At 43.2% G+C, this 24,872-nt stretch overlaps 1 protein-coding gene across 3 annotated transcripts; it reads right to left on the bottom strand.

Moving 5' to 3' along the window:
* Nucleotides 1-6,679: 6,679 nt before the first annotated feature.
* On the bottom strand, nucleotides 6,680-23,397 carry LOC109408939 (tetraspanin-13). 3 transcript variants are annotated; one of them, XR_003892605.2, is made up of 6 exons: nucleotides 23,077-23,397; nucleotides 22,623-22,790; nucleotides 22,331-22,540; nucleotides 12,206-12,334; nucleotides 11,659-11,900; nucleotides 6,680-8,358 (listed from the first exon to the last, which is right to left on the bottom strand). XR_003892605.2 is itself a non-coding variant. In XM_019682338.3 (5 exons), the coding sequence occupies exons 1-5, from the start codon at nucleotides 23,134-23,136 to the stop codon at nucleotides 8,260-8,262; spliced, it is 666 nt and encodes a 221-aa protein (XP_019537883.3). In that variant the 5' UTR covers nucleotides 23,137-23,396; the 3' UTR covers nucleotides 6,680-8,259. The 3 variants fall into 3 exon arrangements, 1 of the variants encoding a protein (XP_019537883.3); XR_002129885.3 differs by having other exon boundaries at nucleotides 11,683-11,900; nucleotides 23,077-23,396; XM_019682338.3 differs by lacking the exon at nucleotides 11,659-11,900 and having other exon boundaries at nucleotides 23,077-23,396.
* Between the last annotated feature and the right edge of the window lie 1,475 nt (nucleotides 23,398-24,872).

The raw sequence follows: 24,872 nt of genomic DNA, 5'->3' as shown, positions 1-24,872 counted from the left end.
GAAACAGATACATGAATACTGCTGGAACTTCACACACAAGTTCTGGCAAGGCTCAGTGTTAGCATTTTAGGCAGCTTGGAAGTTGCTTAAGATGCTTCTCGAAACATAATTGGAACTTTCATGTTACTAGATGTTCTTTTAGTAGCTTTATGTTCTTATAAAAATTTCTCTCTCCAGGACTCTCCCTTTTCTTCTTTTTTCACTCTCCTCTTCGAAAAGAGGTGATAGACAAGTTCGGATGGGCTGGAAAAATTTGTCAGCTTGAAGATCCACAAAATCATGCATTTGAAATGCTATGCAACAACCGTCATAACCGAATTTTGCTGATTCAATTTTAATTCCTATTTAAGAGTAATTCAGAGTAATACAACATGAACAAGCTTGTATGACACAATTCTGACACATATTCTTGATTTTCTAATAAAACAGTACGAATTTGTTAATTTTTGCACTAAAAAATGCATTTCTTTTATTACGCCCGAATCGATGCCCGATAATGCTAAATACGCCCAATACTATGCGCCTTGAATCGATATCAATTTTAGAATCGCCTTTTACTATCCTTGTTTTTGATTTTGACAGGATTTCGCCGTGTTTATGTTTTGATTTCAGGTTCGCCTTTTTGCTTTCGTAAACAAAACACCAGGAGTGGAAGGCGTAATTCTTGTTTTGTTTCGTGCGACATAGAATTGAATTACGCCTTCCACTCAATCCGTGATTTTCAATAGTTAGACAATTTGTGAGTATTTAGTAGGAAAATCTAGCATATTTTCACTCTTATATCATCACTTAAATTTTGTACATTTTGTCAGTTACGACCTTCTTCCGCGAATTTCTGCGGATATTTTAAGTAGCAGATTTGTTGCTAATTTAACAGTTTAGCAGCTAAACTGCTATGATAGAGCAGTAATGTAGACACAGACAAACAGACGCAACACTCTTCAAAGTGGCTTGGCACATGCATTTAACGATCAATTCAAATTTCATTTAATTTGCGCGATCCTTCCACCAGAGTTAGTTGGCTAGTGTTAGATAGCTTTGACGTTTGCCAGTGTACACGTTGCTGAATGATGCAAACGAAAATTACAGGCGATTTGTGTAGTAGTGTGCGTGTTAGACAAACGTCAAATCGAAATTCATCATGGCTGACAGTGTTTCGCGCGGTTCTACCAACAGGTGGCAGTGTGTTCATGAAAAAGATACCGGGCAAAAGTTTTTGATGAAATTCCTCTAAGAGTCTGTTTGTTTGTGCTACTGTGATAGAGCTGTAATGTAGATATAATGCTGAAATAAGGCTTGTTCAAATGACAAACTAGCTGTCCCGGCAAACTTTGTCTTGCCAAGCTGTGGTTGTTTGACAACTGTTGAGGTCATTGCAGCAACGCACTCTAGATTGATTTAATTTTGGTCATGCTGAATTTGTTCCCGGCTCATAAAAAATCAGTAAATCAGTACTTTATCATTTTTTTTTTACTTTTCTAGTGGATTTTCGTAACTTTTTGTACATATAAACACAGCCATAACGAATACGAATCGAACCTTGCAAGACTCATGCTTATCGGTCCACCCGTTCTTGAGTTTTGTTGCCTCAAAGGAACTTTAAACTCATTTTTATATATATAGATAATCTTATACAAAACCCCTTTCACATAATGCCTTGAGGTCATTGAAACGTGCTTGAAAGAGTTTGATTCGAAAATTTCAACGGAATTACTGCAAGAAGAATTTAATTAATCTATAATAGGATTCTTTGGATTATTCTTCAAAACTGTTGCATAAAGAAATGCAAAATGCAACAAAAGCATTCGAAGAAATTGTTTAAAGAACTTAAGAAAAAGCTATCAGTAAGGTCACTAGTAACGTTATGCGGATGAGGAATCCAAATGTGAGTAAGTATTGTAATAAATTGTGGTATTTTTTCAACGTCTAATCAATTGTGATCAGAAATTTTCCATTAATACAAGCAAAAAAATAAGAACACCAAATCAAAGCTATGTATACTCAACCACCACTGATTTGCACGCGTCATAAATGATTCGAGTTTTTATTCTAAGGCTTATCGCCTAATTTATTCGTGATGACGACAATAGAACTATTATTATGTTCACAAAACACGCTTAGATCGTTCAAAACCCAAACATATTGACAAAGTGGCAATGACACTGTGTCTACAAAATGAAACGCAGAATGACTGTGGACAATGGACATGTATGACGATTCATTAACTCTTGCTCACTGTAATAAAAGCTTAAAATAAGAAGATTCGGTGCGCTACATAATTTTTTTGCGCTGAAAATCTTGGCCATCTTGGGATTCTAGAGAGTTTGTCCTCAAATATATATATATATATATTTTAATTAAACTGAAGTAAAGTTTTCTTGGTATGTCTAGTAATTTTTTTTTACGAGAGGTAGACAATTTGAAAAATTAAACAATTTGACATTATTAAGATAAGATAAAAACCTTTTTACATTTAATTAGGGGTTCAGTTCTGACGGGAAAGTTCTATTGATCACCAGTGAAAATCGGTTAATTCCATCGCTTTCTGCATAGCGTTAATTGTTCTACGAATTGGTCTCATTTATTCAAAAATAACTGCACAGATGTGCTTTTTTCTGTAAACAAAGCATGGGCGATAGCTCTAGAACGTTACTTAACATTGGCGAGGACAGAAAAGCGATTTTGCGCCTAATAGCTTCCCAATTCTGATAGCCTCCTGCTGTGAGCAGATGACCTATGACAAATGAATCCAGATGAGCTTTTATATGAAGAGAGTTTTGCGTTCTTTCGTCTCAATAATCTAATGTGACGAACGTGCATATAATTACCACTGACAAACAGACTAACTCTTAGAGAACATACATCAACCATTTTTGCCCGGTGACTTTTTCATGAGCGCACTGCCACCTGTTGGTATAACCGCGTGAGACACTGTCACTTGCAAACGTCAAAGCGATCAAACACTAGCGCCTCTGGTGGAATGATCGCGAAAACCAAATCAAATTTGAATTGGTCGTTAAATCGAAGATCACTTTATCAAGAAGACTTGGAGCACTGCTGAGAATCGGGAGTCAATGCTAGCAGCGCCACCACGGATGAAGGTGGCACTATTCATGATAGTGTGTGTAAATCTTCATACTCGCACCAATACACTCTTACACTTTTATACAAAAGTAGCACCTTAGCTCAACAGGCGGCGGTGCCGTCGGTGACGCTTGCCCTTAGTATGGGAAAATAACAGAGTTCCATGTCTTCTTGATAAAGTAGTCTTCGGTTAAATGCAAGTGCCAAATCGTCACGTCTCACAGTGGTCCAAATTTGAAAATACGTGGCAAAAATTGCCAAATCATACTAGTCTGCTAGTTTTAGCCTAAATGAATATACTGAAACATCATTGAGCTCTCGATTTCATATTAATGGCATTTTCATTCTTTGTCGATTTCTTCGAACAAATTCCGAACAAAATTGCTGTTTTCCAAACAATTTGGCTATACACATATCATTATGGCGCTAATATTTTGGCAGCTCTTGGCAGCTGCAATTTTTTTATATCAATTCTGCATACTTTGACGAGCGTTTGAATCGAATATCTGCGCGGGGAGTAGCTGGGAGCGATTTGTAAGACACTTTGAAGTTGAAGTATAAGAATTTCTCGTACAAATAAGATGTGATGTTAATTTTGAAGCCAAAAGTGTTTTTTTGTCCTTTTTTCCATTGCAGGTACCTAATATACACAAGAACTTACGAATAAACTTCTGGAAGCCATTGAATTACTTATATTATTAGACTTTGATAGTGGTTGAACTTGCTTGTGTTCTTTATCAAAAAATCAGCAATTTTTCCATCAGTATCTATTTAGCGCTGTAAAAAGATTCAAAATCATGATTTTCAATTTATATAAAAGACAGTAAACGCTTCTGATATTGTAGATAAATGATCGATATACTGATATCCATTTAAAAGATGTTTAAACATTGAGTTTCTGCCAGCTTTTCTCAAAATAGGACCATTGTTAGTCTGTTTGTCTGTGTAATTACAGTAATCATGTATGAGTAACAATAAACTTTTTCACTTTAATGTAATGGTTTTTCTTTTTTGGACAGCGTTCGAAACAAAGCAAAGTAAAAAAGTCCTGAACAGGATTGCAGATGAATCCAGGGCAGGATTCCGAATGAATCCTGACCAGGATTCCAGGATGAATCCTGACCAGGATTCCGGGTGAATCCTGAACGGGATTCCAGGGTGAATCCTGAACGGAATTCCAGGGTGAATCCTGAACGGGATTCCAGGGTGAATCCTGAACGGGATTCCAGGGTGAATAATGACCAGGATTCCGGGTGAATCCTGACCAGGATTCCGGGTGAATCCTGACCAGGATTCCGGGTGAATCCTGACCAGGATTCCGGGTGAATCCTGTCCAGGATTGCGGGTGAATCCTGACCAGGATTCCGGGTGAATCCTGTCCAGGATTCCGGGTGAATCCTGACCAGGATTCCGGGTGAATCCTGTCCAGGATTCCGGGTGAATCCTGTCCAGGATTCCGGGTGAATCCTGTCCAGGATTCCAGGGTGAATCCTGACCAGGATTCCGGGAGAATCCTGACCAGGATTCCGGGAGAATCCTGACCAGGATTCCGGGAGAATCCTGACCAGGATTCCGGGAGAATCCTGACCAGGATTCCGGGAGAATCCTGACCAGGATTCCGGGAGAATCCTGACCAGGATTCCGGGAGAATCCTGACCAGGATTCCGGGAGAATCCTGACCAGGATTCCGGGAGAATCCTGACCAGGATTCCGGGAGAATCCTGACCAGGATTCCGGGAGAATCCTGACCAGGATTCCGGGAGAATCCTGACCAGGATTCCGGGAGAATCCTGACCAGGATTCCGGGAGAATCCTGACCAGGATTCCGGGAGAATCCTGACCAGGATTCCGGGAGAATCCTGACCAGGATTCCGGGAGAATCCTGACCAGGATTCCGGGAGAATCCTGACCAGGATTCCGGGAGAATCCTGACCAGGATTCCGGGAGAATCCTGACCAGGATTCCGGGAGAATCCTGACCAGGATTCCGGGAGAATCCTGACCAGGATTCCGGGAGAATCCTGACCAGGATTCCGGGAGAATCCTGACCAGGATTCCGGGAGAATCCTGACCAGGATTCCGGGAGAATCCTGACCAGGATTCCGGGAGAATCCTGACCAGGATTCCGGGAGAATCCTGACCAGGATTCCGGGAGAATCCTGACCAGGATTCCGGGAGAATCCTGACCAGGATTCCGGGAGAATCCTGACCAGGATTCCGGGAGAATCCTGACCAGGATTCCGGGAGAATCCTGACCAGGATTCCGGGAGAATCCTGACCAGGATTCCGGGAGAATCCTGACCACGATTCCGGGAGAATCCTGACCAGGATTCCGGGAGAATCCTGACCAGGATTCCGGGAGAATCCTGACCAGGATTCCGGGAGAATCCTGACCAGGATTCCGGGAGAATCCTGACTAGGATTCCGGGAGAATCCTGACCAGGATTCCGGGAGAATCCTGACCAGGATTCCGGGAGAATCCTGACCAGGATTCCGGGAGAATCCTGACCAGGATTCCGGGAGAATCCTGACCAGGATTCCGGGAGAATCCTGACCAGGATTCCGGGAGAATCCTGACCAGGATTCCGGGAGAATCCTGACCAGGATTCCGGGAGAATCCTGACCAGGATTCCGGGAGAATCCTGACCAGGATTCCGGGAGAATCCTGACCAGGATTCCGGGAGAATCCTGACCAGGATTCCGGGAGAATCCTGACCAGGATTCCGGGAGAATCCTGACCAGGATTCCGGGAGAATCCTGACCAGGATTCCGGGAGAATCCTGACCAGGATTCCGGGTGAATCCTGACCAGGATTCCGGGTGAATCCTGACCAGGATTCCGGGTGAATCCTGACCAGGATTCCGGGTGAATCCTGAACAGGATTCCGGGTGAATCCTGACCAGGATTCCGGGTGAATCCTGACCAGGATTCCGGGTGAATCCTGACCAGGATTCCGGGTGAATCCTGACCAGGATTCCGGGTGAATCCTGACCAGGATTCCGGGTGAATCCTGACCAGGATTCCGGGTGAATCCTGACCAGGATTCCGGGTGAATCCTGACCAGGATTCCGAGTGAATCCTGACCAGGATTCCGGGTGAATCCTGACCAGGGTTCCGGGTGAATCCTGACCAGGATTCCGGGTGAATCCTGACCAGGATTCCGGGTGAATCCTGACCAGGATTCCGGGTGAATCCTGACCAGAATTCCGGGTGAATCCTGACCAGGATTCCGGGTGAATCCTGACTAGGATTCCGGTTGAATCCTGACCAGGATTCCGAGTGAATCCTGACCAGGATTCCGGGTGAATCCTGACCAGGGTTCCGGGTGAATCCTGACCAGGATTCCGGGTGAATCCTGACCAGGATTCCGGGTGAATCCTGACCAGGATTCCGGGTGAATCCTGACCAGAATTCCGGGTGAATCCTGACCAGGATTCCGGGTGAATTTTGACTAGGGTTCCGGGTAAATCCTGACCAGGATTCCGGGTGAGTCCTGAAAATAATTCCGAGTGAATACTGAATAAGAATCCGGGTAAATTCCTGAACAAAATTTTGGGAGAATGTTCTCAAATTTTCTATCGAATGACAACCCACTCTCCGTTTGTCACATCACAATTCCTATATAATTCGATCACTTTTTTTTTCTACGAGACACTTCATAGCCTACTTCATTACAAGTGTACAAGGTTCATTTATTATGAATGTAGTAGTTTCATTTTCGGCTGCATCCTAGACTAAGTGGTAAATTTCAATGAAAATAAAGCTTCGTGTAACATTGCCAATTGTATTTTACCGTTTTTGTTTATCTGTTTTTATGTCAAGCTCACGATTGTCAGTGCCAATATCAAAGTTGTGATGAAGATGATGGTCGTCATTTGAACGTGTCGCCACGGAAACGTCCACGTCGTCAAATTGACGATAGTGATAGTTTTTGCTTCTGTCAACTAGAGTTTTATGGAACGACCATGTATTTTTTTACAGATTTCTTAGTTTTTTATATGCAGTACAGTACACCACTTTCAAATTGTAAATATATAAATGTCTTTGATCGCATTGGAACAATAGTGCAGGAATAAATAGTGTTGTGTATGGTAGACCGTTCATGTCAAAACCAATCTCTTTGCCAACACTGAAAATGAACTATAGTTATAAGGTTCATTCCCAGAGTTGCCAAATATTCTGTCTTGGACCAACAGGTTAAAATTCCTAAAAAGAGTGACAAACTTTTGAAAACTATTCTTTTTAATAGAAAGAATTCGGTTTTGACAGGAATGGTCTGTGGACCGGAAGCCTTGAAGTAAAGACGAGGACTTCCGGCAAAACGGAAACCAAAGCCATAATCCCTACATACACAGTAAGCAATCTACTTAGTTTTGAGCAAAATAAATTCGGTTTAAAGCTGCTGTAGTTATATCTGCACGTTCAGTTTTGAAACGATAGTGAAAACGGTTCTAGTGTTAAAGAGAAAGTTTTTCATTTACGTATACTACATTTAAGAAGATACAAGGATATACCGATATTGAGATTTCAAAAGGGTGGTGCTGCCAAAGCAGCGCCATCTGTTAGTGAGCGTCTCGGCTAATGAGAGAACTTCACTCATAGATGGCGCCACTTTCATTGAATACAGGGAGATTACTGAGGTGAGATAAAAATCCTGTTTGAAGCTTTATCACAATTTCTTACACCTGAACGGATAGATCTGCACACAATTTATCAATCCATGATGAGAAAACAAAATAAAACAAAACGGACCTACTTAAGTCTACTTAAGATCAAAATTTGACAAGATAAATTCGACTTGGAAAGCTGAACCTAAAAACACACATTCACACAAGTTATCCCTTCTCCCTCTTAGATTCACCACCTGTCTCCCCCGTCAGTCTAGATTGTTGAAAAACTTAAGCGAAAAAAAAAACTGAACTAAATTACAATTAGCACAACCGTTCTACTCTGTCTTTCGTGTTTCCTCGATTCTTTGTTAATCCTACCTATGGGAGCCGCTCGTGCTTTGAGTATAATTGTAGTATTCCTGTTCGACAGTTTCTCCGCGCTACATTGATCACCGGAATTAGTTCGACTCATTTTTGGATTCTAGCGAGCAGGATTACCCGGATAATCCCTGAATTGATTGAATTTCCCTAGCTGCTTTTCCTTTCTTTCTATTGGTCTATTGTTCCTAGTAGACATAGTTACTCTGAGGGAAAATGGCTCGTGCTGGCAGGTGATCCGGGTCCTGCTGGTTACGATAGCGACGCGTCAGGAATACGGCAATAATCTGGAGTTTCGGATTGTTTTGGGTGAACGGAATTCGAGTTGAGGGAGAAACATTGAAATAGACATTAGTTAAGAAGGCTATTTGAGAGGAGATCCTAAAATTAACAACCATGCGCAAAACAATGACTTAGTTAATGGAAATGGGGGCGTCTAGCAAACGATACGAAATTGAGAGAACTGGCGCCATCTCTTTGTGAAGCTGGTGGTGAAAGGTGCATCGTCATATAACGCAGCGTTAGGCAACACATGAATGTATAAGAGCCCCAATATGATTCCAGAAGAACCTCCAGAAGAATTAGAATGGAATCCTGGGCATATAGGAGAATCCTTGTCAGGATTCCGGGAGAATCCTTGTCAGGATTCCGGGAGAATCCTGGTCAGGATTCCAGGAGAATCCTGGTCAGGTTTCCGGGAGAATCCTGGTCAGGATTCCGGGAGAATCCTGGTCAGGATTCCGGGAGAATCCTGGTCAGGATTCCGGGAGAATCCTGGTCAGGATTCCAGGGGAATCCGAAACGGGATTCCAGGGGAATCCGAAACAGGATTCCAGGGGAATCCGAAACAAAATTCCAGGGGAATCCGAAACAGGATTCCAGGGGAATCCGAAACAGGATTCCAGGGGAATCCGAAACAGGATTCCAGGGGAATCCGAAACAGGATTCCAGGGGAATCCGAAACAGGATTCCAGGGGAATCCGAAACAGGATTCCAGGGGAATCCGAAACAGGATTCCAGGGGTATCCGAAACAGGATTCCAGGGGTATCCGAAACAGGATTCCAGGGGTATCCGAAAGGGAATCCGAAACAGGATTCCAGGGGAATCCGAAACAGGATTTCAGGGGAATCCGAAACAAGATTCCGGGAGAATCCTGGTCAGGATTCCGGGAGAATCCTGGTCAGGATTCCGGGAGAATCCTGGTCAGGATTCCGGGAGAATCCTGGTCAGGATTCCGGGAGAATCCTGGTCAGGATTCCAGGGGAATCCGAAACGGGATTCCAGGGGAATCCGAAACAGGATTCCAGGGGAATCCGAAACAAAATTCCAGGGGAATCCGAAACAGGATTCCAGGGGAATCCGAAACAGGATTCCAGGGGAATCCGAAACAGGATTCCAGGGGAATCCGAAACAGGATTCCAGGGGAATCCGAAACAGGATTCCAGGGGAATCCGAAACAGGATTCCAGGGGAATCCGAAACAGGATTCCAGGGGAATCCGAAACAGGATTCCAGGGGAATCCGAAACAGGATTCCAGGGGTATCCGAAACAGGATTCCAGGGGTATCCGAAACAGGATTCCAGGGGTATCCGAAACGGAATCCGAAACAGGATTCCAGGGGAATCCGAAACAGGATTTCAGGGGAATCCGAAACAAGATTCCGGGAGAATCCTGGTCAGGATTCCGGGAGAATCCTGGTCAGGATTCCGGGAGAATCCTGGTCAGGATTCCGGGAGAATCCTGGTCAGGATTCCGGGAGAATCCTGGTCAGGATTCCGGGAGAATCCTGGTCAGGATTCCGGGAGAATCCTGGTCAGGATTCCGGGAGAATCCTGGTCAGGATTCCGGGAGAATCCTGGTCAGGATTCCGGGAGAATCCTGGTCAGGATTCCGGGAGAATCCTGTTCAGGATTCTAGGAGAATCCTGGTCAGGATTCCAGACGAATCCTGATCAGGATTCCAGACGAATCCTGGTCAGGATCCCAGACGAATCCTGGTCAGGATTCCAGACGAATCCTGGTCCGGATTCCAGACGAATCCTGGTCAGGATTCCAGACGAATCCTGGTCAGGATTCCAGACGAATCCTGGTCAGGATTCCAGACGAATCCTGGTCAGGATTCCAGGCGCATCCTGGTTAGGATTCCAGGCGAATCCTGGTCAGGATTCCAGGCGAATCCTGGTCAGGATTCCGGGAGAACTTGGTCAGGATTCCAGGCGAATCCTGGTCAGGATTCCAGGCGAATCCTGGTCAGGATTCCAGGCGAATCCTGGTCAGGATTCCAGGCGAATCCTGGTCAGGATTCCAGGCGAATCCTGGTCAGGATTCCAGGCGAATCCTGGTCAGGATTCCAGGCGAATCCTGGTCAGGATTCCAGGCGAATCCTGGTCAGGATTCCAGGCGAATCCTGGTCAGGATTCCAGGCGAATCCTGGTCAGGATTCCAGGCGAATCCTGGTCAGGATTCCAGGCGAATCCTGGTCAGGATTCCAGGCGAATCCGAAACAGGATTCCAGGGGAATCCGAAACAGGATTCCAGGGGAATCCGAAACAAGATTCCAGGGGAATCCGAAACAGGATTCCAGGGGAATCCGAAACAGGATTCCAGGGGAATCCGAAACAGGATTCCAGGGGAATCCGAAACAGGATTCCAGGGGAATCCGAAACAGGATTCCAGGGGAATCCGAAACAGGATTCCAGGGGAATCCGAAACAGGATTCCAGGGGAATCCGAAACAGGATTCCAGGGGAATCCGAAACAGGATTCCAGGGGAATCCGAAACAGGATTCCAGGGGAATCCGAAACAGGATTCCAGGGGAATCCGAAACAGGATTCCAGGGGAATCCGAAACAGGATTCCAGGGGAATCCGAAATAGGATTCCAGGGGTATCCTGGTCAGGATTCCAGGGGTATCCTGGTCAGGATTCCAGGGGTATCCGAAACGGAATCCCAAACAGGATTCTAGGGGAATCCGAAACAGGATTCTAGGGGAATCCGAAACAGGATTCCAAGGGATTCCGAAACAGGATTCCAGGGAAATCCGAAACAGGATTCCAGGAGAATACGGACCAGGATTCCAGGAGAATCCGGAACAGGATTCCAGGGGAATCCGAAACAGGATTCAGGAACAGGATTCCAGAAGAATCCGGAACATGATTCCAGAAGGTTTTGGAACAGAATTCCAGGAGAATCCGGAACAGGATTCCAGAAGAATCCGGAATAGGTTTCCAGGAGAATCCTGGGCAGAACTGCGGGAGAATCCTGTGCAGGATTCCAGGAGAATCCTGAACAGGATTCCAGGGGATTCTTCTTCGAACATCTTAATGCCTAACAATGCGTTATTTTCTCTTGTTTTTAGAAATGGGGTAGTAGGTTTAGTTATGTGCTTTGATCAACAGAAGTTTTTTCCAATGAAGCATTTTTAACAAAAAAAAAACAAAATACAAAATAATACAGTGAGTACGACATCGACTGAGAACAATAGCAATAACAACAACAACACATCACTCAACACTCGGAAGTAGAAGAAGAAGAAGTAGAAGAAGATCAGCACAGGGGGACAGATTGTGGGGACTGATAGACGCCTACCAATCGTGAAGCTTTCAGAATTACCAGGAGAAGCCCCATTGTCGTGGTCATCGGCAGAGGAACCGGTTTGCTGTTGTACTATACTCGGAAACAATAGGAACTAATTCAAACTAAATGAACCAAAACAAACAAATTCCTTAGAGCTCCGTTACAGGATCGTCCCAATCTTAGAGGAAAGCACTCGGATTGCCCCGGGGGTCTTTCTGGTTGCGGTAGCGCACGGTCAGCCAGACACCGATAAACTGATTTCAACATTTTTGTTATCAAATAAATGGACGAAAAACAACAAAACAAAAACGAACAAGTTGCCGTATTGTTATTATTAGTAACCAATCCATGCCAGCATGAAACGAGATGATGAATCGGAAAATTATATGGGAAAACTCTAGGAAACAATCGAAAAATGATGCGATCAAAATGTAAGTAAACTCTTCCGGAACAAAAAAGAAAAGTTATGACCACCTTCCAAAGTAGTGAGGACGTGGCCGGAACAAGTTTTTTTCAAAAACGGAACATTAGTGGAATCAGAAAACAAAAGCATACGTACCTCGGTGAAGCTGAAGAACAGGCCGATTCCACCGGACAAACGGAACGCGTAGTCAATGGTGCTCTCCAGTTTGGGCATGCAGGGAGAACAGGTGCAGCTTTCCGGTGATCCCTTCGGGCAGCATATAGCCTGTGGAGAGGAGAAGAAATGGATTACACAGCTTTGAAACCCTGATAGAAGTTTGAGAAGCTTATTAGCTTCTCCGCAGAATGGAGGAATTTTATCAGAAGAAGTTAAAGTTGTTCAGTAGGAGCTTGAAAAACATCTCACCCAAGCTAACTCAACTAACAAAAGTAGCTGCATAAGAGTTAAATAACCAAATTCATGGATAAATCAGTTTTGTTAAGCTTTTATAAAGCAAAAATGTTAGTTGGGAAGGAGATGTTTAGTATAAGCTTGAAGAATCTCTTAGAATAAGTTTGATATGTTTCTTAATTTAAGGTTGAGGATTCCGTTAGAAGAAACAGCTTAAGGAAACGAGTCGCTCGAAAAAACCTTGAAGGGTGTTCTACTGGAACATTAAAGAGTTACTTAGTAGTAGAAACGTGAGGATGATAAGCTTCTTAGTAGATGCATTGATGACAGGAGCTTCTAAGCAGAAGCATGAGGATGAGGAACTTCCTACACCTAGCTCCTTAGTAGAAGTTTGAGAAGCTTCCTGGAAGGTACTTGAGAAGCTGAGTTGAAGAGCTTCTTAGTTGGAACATGAGAATGAGGGGCTTCTTAGTAGCAGCTTGAGGAGTTGCTTATATTAGAAGCTTGGGAAGCTACTTAGTACAAGTTTAAGGATAAGAAGCATTTTATAGAAACTTGAGAAGGGGAGCTTCTTAGTATATACAAGCTTGAGAATCTTCCTAGTGGAAGCTTCAGGACGCTTGAAGATGACGAGCTTCTCAGTAGAAGCTTATGGAACTTTCTAGTAGAAGCTTGAGGAGTTGCTTATATTAGAAGCTTGGGAAGCTTCTTAGTATAAACTTAACCCTCTAATACCCAACCCCGCCTTTAGACGGGGTATAGTTTGAGCATTTTTGTAATTTTTGTTTAGTGGGAAATCAAAATTTTTATATTTTTTGCAGATATTTAGGACTGTTTTGTATATCTCAAAATGTTTTTTGTGTATTTTAAAGCGTATTTACATTTTTTTTAAATCATTGAAAAATTGATGTTTTGGTCACCTTTTAGAAGTCATTGTTTATTTTGTATTGAATCGCTACAATTAACATATTTTAAATTTTTCCTTAACCATTCTATCCTTGTTTAATAGTTTAAGGGGATCGAATACACTCTAAAATTATTTTCCTTAAAATTACACGGAAAATAAAATCTTATATGAAAAAAATTTAAAATAAATACATTTCAACAATAATCATAAAATCTCAAAATGTTTTCATCCCAAAAAATCTGTACCCCAAATGGCCGGGGTTCTGCTAAACCGAACTAAAGACCATTTTTTGAAAAATTGAGTTTTCTTATCCATTAGATGAAGAATATGATGATCTTCTTTTCGTGTTAAAATCCAGTAGTTCTGACAGCTCTTCGTGGAGTAAATTCAAAATTTCTGTTTGGCAGAACATACAAAAAATAAAATTGCATCAAACCAGAGTGAACTGTAAACCATTCCATAGAATCAGCGAAATATTTTCGTTTTGGTCCAAATGATGAACATTTCAAGTTTTCCTCATCGCTGTCAGATTTCTAACTTCTAACCGACTCATAGTAACAATCTGTGAGAGAATTTAACACGTAATCAAAAATACGGGTGTTGGAGGATCGATTTGGATTTCGATGGCGTTGATCGCCATTTTTCCAAATCACAGTCAGCCAGACCGAACCAAATCCACTGCGTTTAAAAATCAATTTATTCTCAACAATACAAAGATGAACTGGCTTTGAATACATGCGTTATGTTGATACACCTCATACTGATTACTTAACCCAGGAGCCGTCATTGAACAACAAGGCTAATAAGAATAATAAATCTTGAAAAAAATCAAACACTTGGGTCGCTTTGGCTGATCGAAAAATGGCGTTTTCACGAAAACCATGCTAGAGAAGAATGTTTAGAACTTGATTCAGACTTTACAACTAACCTTCAGCTAAGTAAAATGACCTAGAGGTAACGTGCTTGGTTATCACTTAAAGGACCCAAGTTCGAATCTCTTTAATATTTTCGATTTTTTTTTGTCTTAGTTCACTTTGGCAGATCATTTTCATGGTTTTCTTCGACCAGTATAAATTTGAAGTACACAAATTGCTCCATTTGCACATCTCAGGACCTCAGGACATGCAAGGACATCATTTGACATAATCACTCTTGTTCTGTGCCTGCACATGCACCGCCTATAAAAAAACATAGATGGGAAGGGCTTCCGCCGTTTATATTTCACACTATTTTGAGACCTTTGTGCTACCATACTATGCGTCCTCTCTGATTCATGTAAAGGATGGTGAGTGATATCGATTTCAACTTCATAGACACTGAAAAATCGAGATTTTTTTATCACATTCCGACTGGTTTTCTCTGAAACAAAGAAATACAGTCAGCCACACTGAACTATAAACCATATTCCAATGTTTTTGTTCAGCCAGAGTGAACTGAGTGCAAAGTACTGAGAAATTAAATGGTATTATATCAATGATTTTAAATAATTTACATATTTTCTTCATCTCTGATGGTTAATAAAGGCTTGTAAGTTACATGTATGCGAAAAAGTTTCAAATAATCTTAGCTGTTGTTTATTTCTGAGTGGTTGAACTTGAAGCTTAATTATCTCGGAATAAACTTTTTGGCGCTTAGTTCGGTTTAGCAGAACCCCGGCCAAATAGGCTTCTAGGAAAAATATAAAAATGTGAGGATGTTCAAAAATAAAAATTAGAAAAATCAAAAACTGAAATTCACGAAATCGAGAATTAAAAAGAATCATCTTCCAAAACATGTTTAAATCGATTTTAGATGACGAAAAATGATAATTATATCAAAATCAAAAATTTGGGTATTAGAGGGTTAAGCACGAGGAGCTTCTTAGTATAAGCTTGAGGATGAGGAGCTTCTTAGTAGAAGTTTGAAGAACTTTCTAGTATAATCTTGAAGACGAACAACTTCATATTAGAAGCTTGAGGATAAGGATAAGGATAAGGATAAGGATGCTTCTTAAATTAGTACTTCAGCATCAGGTATCAGAAGGTCTGCTCCAGAGGCACGCTCTCTCCCCTTTGGGTAATGTGTGCCAAATTCTTAGTACTGGTGAGCTTCTTGGAGGAACTTTCTAGTAGAAGGTTGAGCAGCTGCTTATCAGAAGGTTGAGGAACTTTCTAGTGTAAGCTTAAAAAGCTGCTCAGTAGAAGCTTGAGGATGAGGAACTTTTGTAGAAGCTTCAGGAAGTTCGAAGATGAGGAATTTTTTGAAGGTTCAGGATGATGGGCTTCGATCTAGAAGCTTGGGAACCTTTCTAGTAGAAGTTTGAAAAGCTACTTAATCCCAAGCTCTACCTGATCACCGTATTCGTCTTTGATCCCAAGCTATTGCCTGCCGAGCTCCTCCAAGCAACTAGCAACCAAGCTGTTCAACTGCTAAGCTTCAGTTCAGCGCCTCGGTCACTTCAGTTCTTAGCGCGGTTCCCTCGAGATACTAGATCCTCAACGAATGTTGTCTTTCGTCGCACAGGTGCTTCACAAAAGATTCTCCAGGTCTCCTGCAGGAGTTTCTTCCAGCATTCCCAGGGAGTTCTTTATGATATTCTTTCGGGGATTTATTACAGATTCCTGCAGAAGTTGCCTCTGCTTCTGAGTTTTCTCCAGGAACTTCTTCTGAGATTCGTTACCAGGTTCCATCTGGGATTGCTCCAGGAAGTCCTCTCGAGATTCCTTCAGAGATTTTTGAAGAAATTTCTTCTGTGATTCCTCCAGAATTTCTTTCTAGGATTCATCCAGTTTTTTTTTACGGATTCGCTCAATAGTACCTTAGGGCGATTTCTTCTGGATTCTTCCAGCAATCTCACCCGGGATTTATCCAAAAATTCTTTCCGGGATTACTTCAGGAATTCTATCAGGAGCTGCTTCCGAAATTCTTTCCGGAACGCCTTCCAGGATTGCACCAGAACTCCTATGCGAGGTTCCTCCAGGAGTTCCTTCTAGGATTTCTTCAGGAAACCTTTCTGTGATTCATCTAGTAATCGTTTGAGGAATCCCCAAACAATTTCTGCAAGTATTTCTTCTAGAAATTCTTCCGGGATTCCTCCTGGATTTCTTTGGGAATTCCTTCGGGCATATATCCGAGAACTCTTTCGAGATTCCTCCAGGAACTCATTCCGAGATTCTTTCACGAACTACTTCTGGGATTTTTTCAAGAACTCCTTACGGAGATTCCTTCAGAAGCCTCTTTCGAGATTCCTCCAGGACCTGCTTCTAGAATTCGTTTGGGAACTCCTACCGATATTCTTCCGTGAACTCCTTCCAGGATTCCACCAGGAACTTCTATCAATTCTCTTCCAGGAGCTGCTTCCAGAATTTCTAGGAACTGCTTCCTGGATTACCCGAAGAATTTGTATCGAGATTCCATTTGGAACTCCTTCTTTGATTGCACTGGGAACTCCATTCAGAATTCCTCCAGGACTTTCTTCCGGGATCCTTCCAGTAATTTCCGGAATTTCTTCAAAAATTCTTTCCGTGTTTCTTCAGGAATTCTTTCAGGGATTCTTTCCGGGAGTCCACCTGGAACTTTCCAGAGATTGCATGCATTGCTTCCCGGATTTCTTTGGAAAGTCCTTCCGACATTCCCACGGGAATTCCATCCGGGATTCTTCTAGGAACTTATTTCACACACTTCTTTCGCTTATTCTTTCCGGAACTGCTTCCAGGATTTCTAGAAACTCCTTCCTGCATTCTTCTAGGAATTTCTTTCAGGAACTTCATTTGGAATTCCTGCAAGTACTTCTTCAGGGATTCTATCTGAAGTTTTTTTCCGGGATTGCTTCAGTGATTCTTCTGAGATTACTCCGGAAGCTCCTTCCAGAATACCTTGGACAACTCCTTCTGGAATTCTTTCAGACAAATTTTTCGATGATTTCTTCAGGAACTGCTTCCAGGATTCCTCAAGGAATAGCAAAAGAAGGGCCCATATAGCCACAACTGTAGAACTGTGGATACAGTAGAATAACTAGCCACAGAAGTCCAATGCTGCGACTGTTCGTGTGACTAACATCAAGTTTGCCACGCCCTTACAGCGTCAGCAGCGGTACTAGAAGTGTCAAGTTAATTTTGTTTACAATAACAAAAGGTCCTCTACAAGATGGACACTCGAAAATAGTAAATTATTGCAATTAAAGTTATTAAAATAATTAAATACGAAATGTGATTACAGCGCCATTGGAGTTCTAGTGTATTTCTATTGTGGATACCCATGCATGACCATGCTGGGAGTACATATCAATTCGAAGTTTGCATGGGAGCGATTTGTTGAATCACTCCTCGTGAGATTCTGTACTGGGCGGAGTTGTCAAACAGTCGCTCAGCTGTCAAAAAGTGATATTGAAAAATCTCTTTGAAATAGATTTGAAGTAACAAAACAAACTTCAAAAAAATCTGAAAAAAAACTCAGTGGCTCCGAAAAAGGTGCTCTTTCGTACAAAATGTCTCCGATGAAACCTCAGTAGGAATCATGGCAGGAGTTTCTAGAGGAATCTTAGTTTGGATCTTCTTATGGAAATCTCAGATAAAACTCCAAGAAATGTTCCAGAGAGAGCTTCCTGAGGAACCTTAGGAAGAATCCCAGATAGAGTTCCCTGGGGAAGACATCACGTAAAAAAAATGTAAAAAATTGTTAGAGGAATTTGGAAATCCTGTTTCCGGAGTGAGTACTTCCTGGAGATATCCTGACAGAGCTACAGTCTCAGCTGGAATTGCTTTAGGGAGCTCAGAAGAAACTCCTGGCAGAATCCCAGATTGAGCTTCTAAAAGAATCCTAAATTTAGCTCCAGGGGTATACCCCTGGAGAACTTCATAAAAACTCCTCGAGGAATCCTGAAAAAAATCTCACGAAAACAGGAAATTCTACTCTTGGCAGCTAAGGCTGAGCTAAGGCCGCGTATCCACTTTTCCGAGTCAGGATCGCTGGCATTTGGCATCGGTCCGGAACCCAGTCAGCTGCCAGGTAAGCCAACACGTGCTTCAGTTGTAACTTCCTCCTGGAGGGCGATCGAAAGTAGTATGCTTTGCGACGAAGGCAAGACCCCATCGTAATCGGTTCTGTATCTGTACACTTTCTCTTGTACTCCCACTTGCAGCTTAAGGTTTTGTACTCCTTGGTTAAGAAAACGACCTCCCAAGCTGCAATCTCGAGTAGGGACTGAAATTGTTCCTCCAGTGCGCACTTCCATAAGTCTTAATCCGGGATTCATAGCTTCTTCTAACGAACGGGACTCGCAATACTCCTGGACAGTCATGAACCTTTGTGGTACGGTATCTTCAATCATACGGCTGGATCGCCGAACATCGAGTGTACCACTAGTCTCGTCCTGTTCTTCGGTAGCCAGAGGCAGATGCTGACCATATCACAGGACCAAATTGTGTCATCCTGGTCATCTTCTTCGTTGACTTAGAATGATTGGTTTCTCTAACCTTCCGATGTGTCGGTCAGTATCTACTCGGGGTCAGCTCGTCAGCTCAGGGTCAATACCTTGAATCGATCCATTTCTCGGTCTGGTTTATACTTGGATAAATATACCCACTTATAATGGATTTCCTCTTCTCCATCGGTGAATCTGTCAGTTCCTAGATATCGTTTTCATTGAAAACGTCTACTCATCTCCTATAGTCGTCATACACTGTCCTGGATTCCATTTCTGCAGACTGCCGTATAGCTATTTGACCCCTAAACCTTAATCCATCCTGCTTTTTAGCGAAACTACCATCAGGTTTAACCACTACTTCATTTACTGGTGAGAGGTGCAATCGAAGCTTAGTCATATTCTACAAAGAGGCTTTTTGTGCTTTGGATAATGCACCATTACCCGAGATCCAACACCCGTAAGTGCTTCAAATTGAGCTTCTTATAGGATCAATGTTCTTCTGAGGTTTGCCCTAATAGTGTTCGAGTGTATCTTCTGTTCACCAAATACGCCGCGGTTGATATGGCCTTCACCCAAAACTTCTTGGGCAGCCTAGCATAGGTAATGATGGACATCGCTTTTTCGACCAATGTACAGTCCATATGCTTCCGCTGTACCATTCTATTCAGGTTTATATGGCCTAATCGTTTGATGAAACACTTCATTCTGCAGCAAGAACTTCTTCAATGACGAATTGGAACACACTGGTCCATTATTATGGGTTTGATCTTTCGTCATGTTTGTCACTCAGCCGGAGTTTTGAACTGTTCGTAAACCTCACGGCTTTTAAATTCGTCGAAGTACAGGAACACCTTGTGACTCACACCATCAAGGAGCGCGTTACAAAATACCGACTCTCGTTTATCGATGGGACCACCCAGCACTTTTACTATCACACTGACACCAGCAAAGTCCTTTTTGCCATTGACTGCTTGTAGAAATGGTGCTATAATTCCACCATGGATATCTAAAACGCTTTCTAAATCTTTTTCGTGGGCTTCCAGATCTTGAGATGCATTTCCCAGTTGCAATAGATGATCACTAGTAGATTTCAAATAACGCAATGCTCGTTTTCTTCAACCCAGTCAACAGTAGCAGGTTGGCTTGTTCTTCTTCCGTGAATCGATGCGCTGATTGCAATGTCCGGTCTTGTATTAACGGCTAGATACATCAAACATCCAATAAGGCTTCGGTATTGATCTTCGGTCGTTAGCATCTCAGACTCGTTTTGCGTCCATTACTCCAAAGTCCAAAGCTTCTCCTTGTAGGTTTGTTGGCAGAAGCAATAACCGCGGGTAGTTCGAATCACTTAAATTCCTAGGAAATGCTTCACATCGTCTAGTTCCGTCAGTTTAAGCTCCGTTCCTAGCTTCCGCATAATTCTGGTGGAGGTTCCAACAATCAATTAAAATCGGCTACTCAGTCTTGAACTAACACACGATGTTTATTACTTGCCAAACGTTTCGACACGGGATTAGTGTCTTCTACAGGGGGGGAACTAATTTGGTCGTTTTTGATCTTATGTTTCGTCTAACTGTAACTGCCCTGTTTTTTGTTTGATGGTACATGACTTAGTTGGCTACCGTATAATTTGACCATATTCTTATCCATTCGTTGTGGCCCGTAGCATGTCATCTACGTATACTAGAAGGTACTTTACTAGATTTTTCTTTCTTCCTATACACAAGCAAGCTTGTCCGATTCAACTTGCTTGAAACCAGTTTGCATTAGAACTTCATTTAGCTTTCGATTCCACATTCTCGCAGACTGCTGCAATCCATACCGGCTTTTTTCGCAGATGACAGACTTGACCTTCGCTGCCATGAACTCCTGAGGGAAGCTTTATGTATACTGTTTGTTCAAGTTCTCCTTGAAGGTAGGCAGTCTTCACGTCCACCTTTTGGCAGCTATGATTAACAGCATTTTGAATGTAGCAGTACTGATCAATGAGTAAAGCCCTGGGCTACCAAGCGGGTCTTGTACCTAATTACTCTTTCTTCTTGAAGATCCATCGCGAACCAATGGCTTCCATCTCAGCAGGTATGCAGCAGGTAAATTATGCGTAAGCTCCCAAACACCGTTTTACTTCAGTGACTTGAACTCGTCCTCCACAGCTGCCTTTTTCTCCGGACTGTCGTAAATTCAACATGAAAATGCTGAAAATCCGTCGCTGGCCCGAAGCGCTGCACGAACACGTCCGTTCGTCGCCAAATCCGTCTAAAGAAGGAAGAGAAAACCGAAACCGAGCAGGCTTGATATTCTGCTAGCTTCGACGGTCTTTTCTTGTTCAGCGCATCTGTCATCGAACCGATTCGTTATGTCGACTCAGTGTTGTCCAATGCACTGAAATAAATGTGCAACTTCGAACCGAATAATTTTATCGATTAATTTCCAAACAAGGGTTTATCAACAATTTTATAGTACTTTATATACACTACACGGACCACTGATGGTTTCTTGATACAAACGTGGTGTACTGAACGATTGATCGAATAGTTTTCCTTTCACAGAAAAACGTTCAGGTTAGACCACACCTTTCATTTGCACTTTCCACTTTTTCCTTTTACCACAGCACGCTTGCCATCAGCAACTGTCACGTTACGTAGCATGTCGTTTCAATTTCGAGAGTCTTTCAAAGTACTTCTCGTTGGTGCTCATGGACCAAGTCATGGACAAAGTGGCTCCTGAGTCCACCATCCAGTAAACTTCAGGATCTTCTCCAACGGTGGGTGCAAACGTTTCTCCATCGGACTTCGCAACTTTCGCATTGGGCTCTTGTCTCTGTAGGAACTAGTAGGTAGACTAGCTGCGCTCCTAAACACCAACTTCACTTGTAGTTGCACTAGAACTACATCTGATCTAATACACCAGATATTTTTATCTTTGCTTTACTTTTCTTCAGCTATGGCCAACATTCTGAGCCTATAACCTCCTAAGAGTTCATAAAACACGAATGGGTTGGCTGCAGTTCTCACAGTAGGTATGAATATCTCTTATATGGAAAGTCCCTCTCAAGAGCAAGGTAAGCTAGGAGGATTTGGGAGAGATGCTCACAGGAAAAGCTGGGAAAACTTCTCAAATGAACTTCTCCCAGAAGCTTCTAGAAAAGCTTCTCATTGGAGCTAAGGAAGCTCCAAACAGAAGTTGACAGAGGCTGCTGCCTTTGCCGTGCTGTGTTAAAAATCTCATCTGATCATTACTACAATAGTAACCAGAATGCCATTGTGGACTTCCATTGGAGCTCACTATCCTCTTGTTCTTCCCTCGACTCGGTTCGAGTGGAATCTTCAGTGTCTGGCCCACACCACTACTGTCACTGTCCACGCATCGGCTTCGAGCTGTTCCAGCGTCTCGCTGCAGACAATTTCAATAAACATTCGTTAAGTTTTGCTGTTTTACACCGTTTACATGTTGATTCGCTGAATCCAAGATCCAACTAATGGATTCATTTAGCTATTAACAAGCTTTTCACTGAAGCTGAAAAGATAATTAAATAAACAAGATTTTAGTAGCCACTTACATTGACAGTCTCGCAAGACGGATGATCATCGGTCACGGTCGAGTTGAATCCACAGCAAATAAACTCGTCCTGCACTTGCTGCTTGATGTCGATCGGAGCCAGGGACCAGCCCTGTTCGGCAAACTCACGCTGCTGACTCTGATTCACCGCCAAACAGGAGCAGGCGATTGAGAACTGAATCAGGAACAGCATAAACAAAATTATCATGTACTGCAATGCAAACAAGGAAAGGAATATAGAAATGTCAAAAGGTTATCTTGATCCCAGGAGGCGACGTCAGGCGAGCACTTACGAAGAACAACATCACCTGGTGATGTTTGACAGCCCCGACCAGGCCGAGAATCGAGATCAGAATGAGAATCACACCGCAGGCCAGGATGCCACCGATGATGGGCAAATTGGTCACGATAGACGACGCACGGCCATAGACTCCGACGCCGATGAGCAGGAAGCCCACCATCTATATAAAGGAGAGAAAACGTTAAACATTATCAACATCAATCGATTTTGTTTGATGCGGAAGTCGTCCGAAGCGATAGGCGAGACGAGCATGAGAACCTGAAAGAAACTAAAAATAGCATTCTCGATGCCTACTAGGATCGATTTTTATTTTCAACTCCGCACCAATGCAAAGCTTGCTGTTTAGCAACAAGCCAATCTGAAGCTCAAGCTGGCATTGTTTTCCCCTTTGCGAAATTTTGAAACTAGACGCAATAAAACTAATTGCTGAAATTGTTTCTACTTACCACATAAAGGACGTTCAATGCAATTAATGCATTTTTGGAGCAATGAAATCCTCCGCACATATTGCTAAATGGCTGCAGGCAGAGAGCCTGATTTTCACCTTTCTCGAACAAACTTTTCTGTGGAAAACCTGTTTCCAACACTTCACACAATTTCAACACTTTTTCGCGTTTTCTTCCCAGCAAGGACAACTTTTACTTTGCAGCAGCTGCTGGCTCCAGTCCAGTTCGGAGCAGGTGAAAAAATTTAATAATCTTCGGATCGAGAAATTTTCCTCCGCAGTCTCCTTTTTTCTTCGCGTTTTGCAACACTCGTTTGATGGTGTGCGTGTGAGGCGAGCGAGCAGCAGGAGACCTGTCAAAACATCATGCACGGAAACATGTTTTTCAGCTTTTTTGATGGCTTGAATCTCACGATTCCTACAAAAAAGGTAGGATAGGTCGGGCATAGAGAAGATAAGGTACTCCGGGATTCCACCAGGAACCTATTCGGAGATTCCTCCAGGAACTCCTTCGGAGATTCTTCCAGGAACTCCTTCGGGGCTTCTTCCAGGAACTCCTTCGGGGCTTCCTCCAGGAACACCTTCGGGGCTTCCTCCAGGAACTCCTTCGGGGCTTCCTCCAGGAACTCCTTCGGGGCTTCCTCCAGGAACACCTCCAGGATTCCTTCAGGAACTTCTCCGGGATTCCTTGATTCCTTCAGGAACTCCTCCGGGATTCCTTCAGGAACTCCTCCGGGATTCTGTCAGGATTCTGTGGAGAATCCACTCAGAATTAAGTTGAGAATCCTCTCAGGACTCTGTGGAGAATCCTCTCGGGATTCTGTGGAGAATCCTCTCGGGATTCTGTGGAGAATCCTCTCGGGATTCTGTGGAGAATCCTCTCGGGATTCTGTGGAGAATCCTCTCGGGATTCTGTGGAGAATCCTCTCGGGATTCTGTGGAGAATCCTCTCGGGATTCTGTGGAGAATCCTCTCGGGATTCTGTGGAGAATCCTCTCGGGATTCTATGGAGAATCCTCTCGGGATTCTGTGGAGAATCCTCTCGGGATTCTGTGGAGAATCCTCTCGGGATTCTGTGGAGAATCCTCTCGGGATTCTGTGGAGAATCCTCTCGGGATTCTGTGGAGAATCCTCTCGGGATTCTGTGGAGAATCCTCTCGGGATTCTGTGGAGAATCCTCTCGGGATTCTGTGGAGAATCCTCTCGGGATTCTGTGGAGAATCCTCTCGGGATTCTGTGGAGAATCCTCTCGGGATTCTGTGGAGAATCCTCTCGGGATTCTGTGGAGAATCCTCTCGGGATTCTGTGGAGAATCCTCTCGGGATTCTGTGGAGAATCCTCTCGGGATTCTGTGGAGAATCCTCTCGGGATTCTGTGGAGAATCCTCTCGGGATTCTGTGGAGAATCCTCTCGGGATTCTGTGGAGAATCCTCTCGGGATTCTGTGGAGAATCCTCTCGGGATTCTGTGGAGAATCCTCTCGGGATTCTGTGGAGAATCCTCTCGGGATTCTGTGGAGAATCCTCTCGGGATTCTGTGGAGAATCCTCTCGGGATTCTGTGGAGAATCCTCTCGGGATTCTGTGGAGAATCCTCTCGGGATTCTGTGGAGAATCCTCTCGGGATTCTGTGGAGAATCCTCTCGGGATTCTGTGGAGAATCCTCTCGGGATTCTGTGGAGAATCCTCTCGGGATTCTGTGGAGAATCCTCTCGGGATTCTGTGGAGAATCCTCTCGGGATTCTGTGGAGAATCCTCTCGGGATTCTGTGGAGAATCCTCTCGGGATTCTGTGGAGAAT

This window comes from Aedes albopictus, chromosome 1 (genome assembly GCF_035046485.1).
Source record: "Aedes albopictus strain Foshan chromosome 1, AalbF5, whole genome shotgun sequence".
Lineage (NCBI taxonomy): Eukaryota > Metazoa > Arthropoda > Insecta > Diptera > Culicidae > Aedes > Aedes albopictus.
This window is presented reverse-complemented; position numbering and strand designations above follow the sequence as displayed.

Coding starts and splice junctions, on each gene's coding strand:
- LOC109408939 (XM_019682338.3), bottom strand. CDS start 23,136: ATGTGCGGAGGATTTCATTGCTCCAAAAATGCATTAATTGCATTGAAC. Junction 22,541..22,622: donor ACCAGGTGATGTTGTTCTTC/GTAAGTGCTCGC, acceptor TTTGCATTGCAG/TACATGATAATTTTGTTTAT. Junction 12,335..22,330: donor CGTCTTGCGAGACTGTCAAT/GTAAGTGGCTAC, acceptor TCCTCTCCACAG/GCTATATGCTGCCCGAAGGG.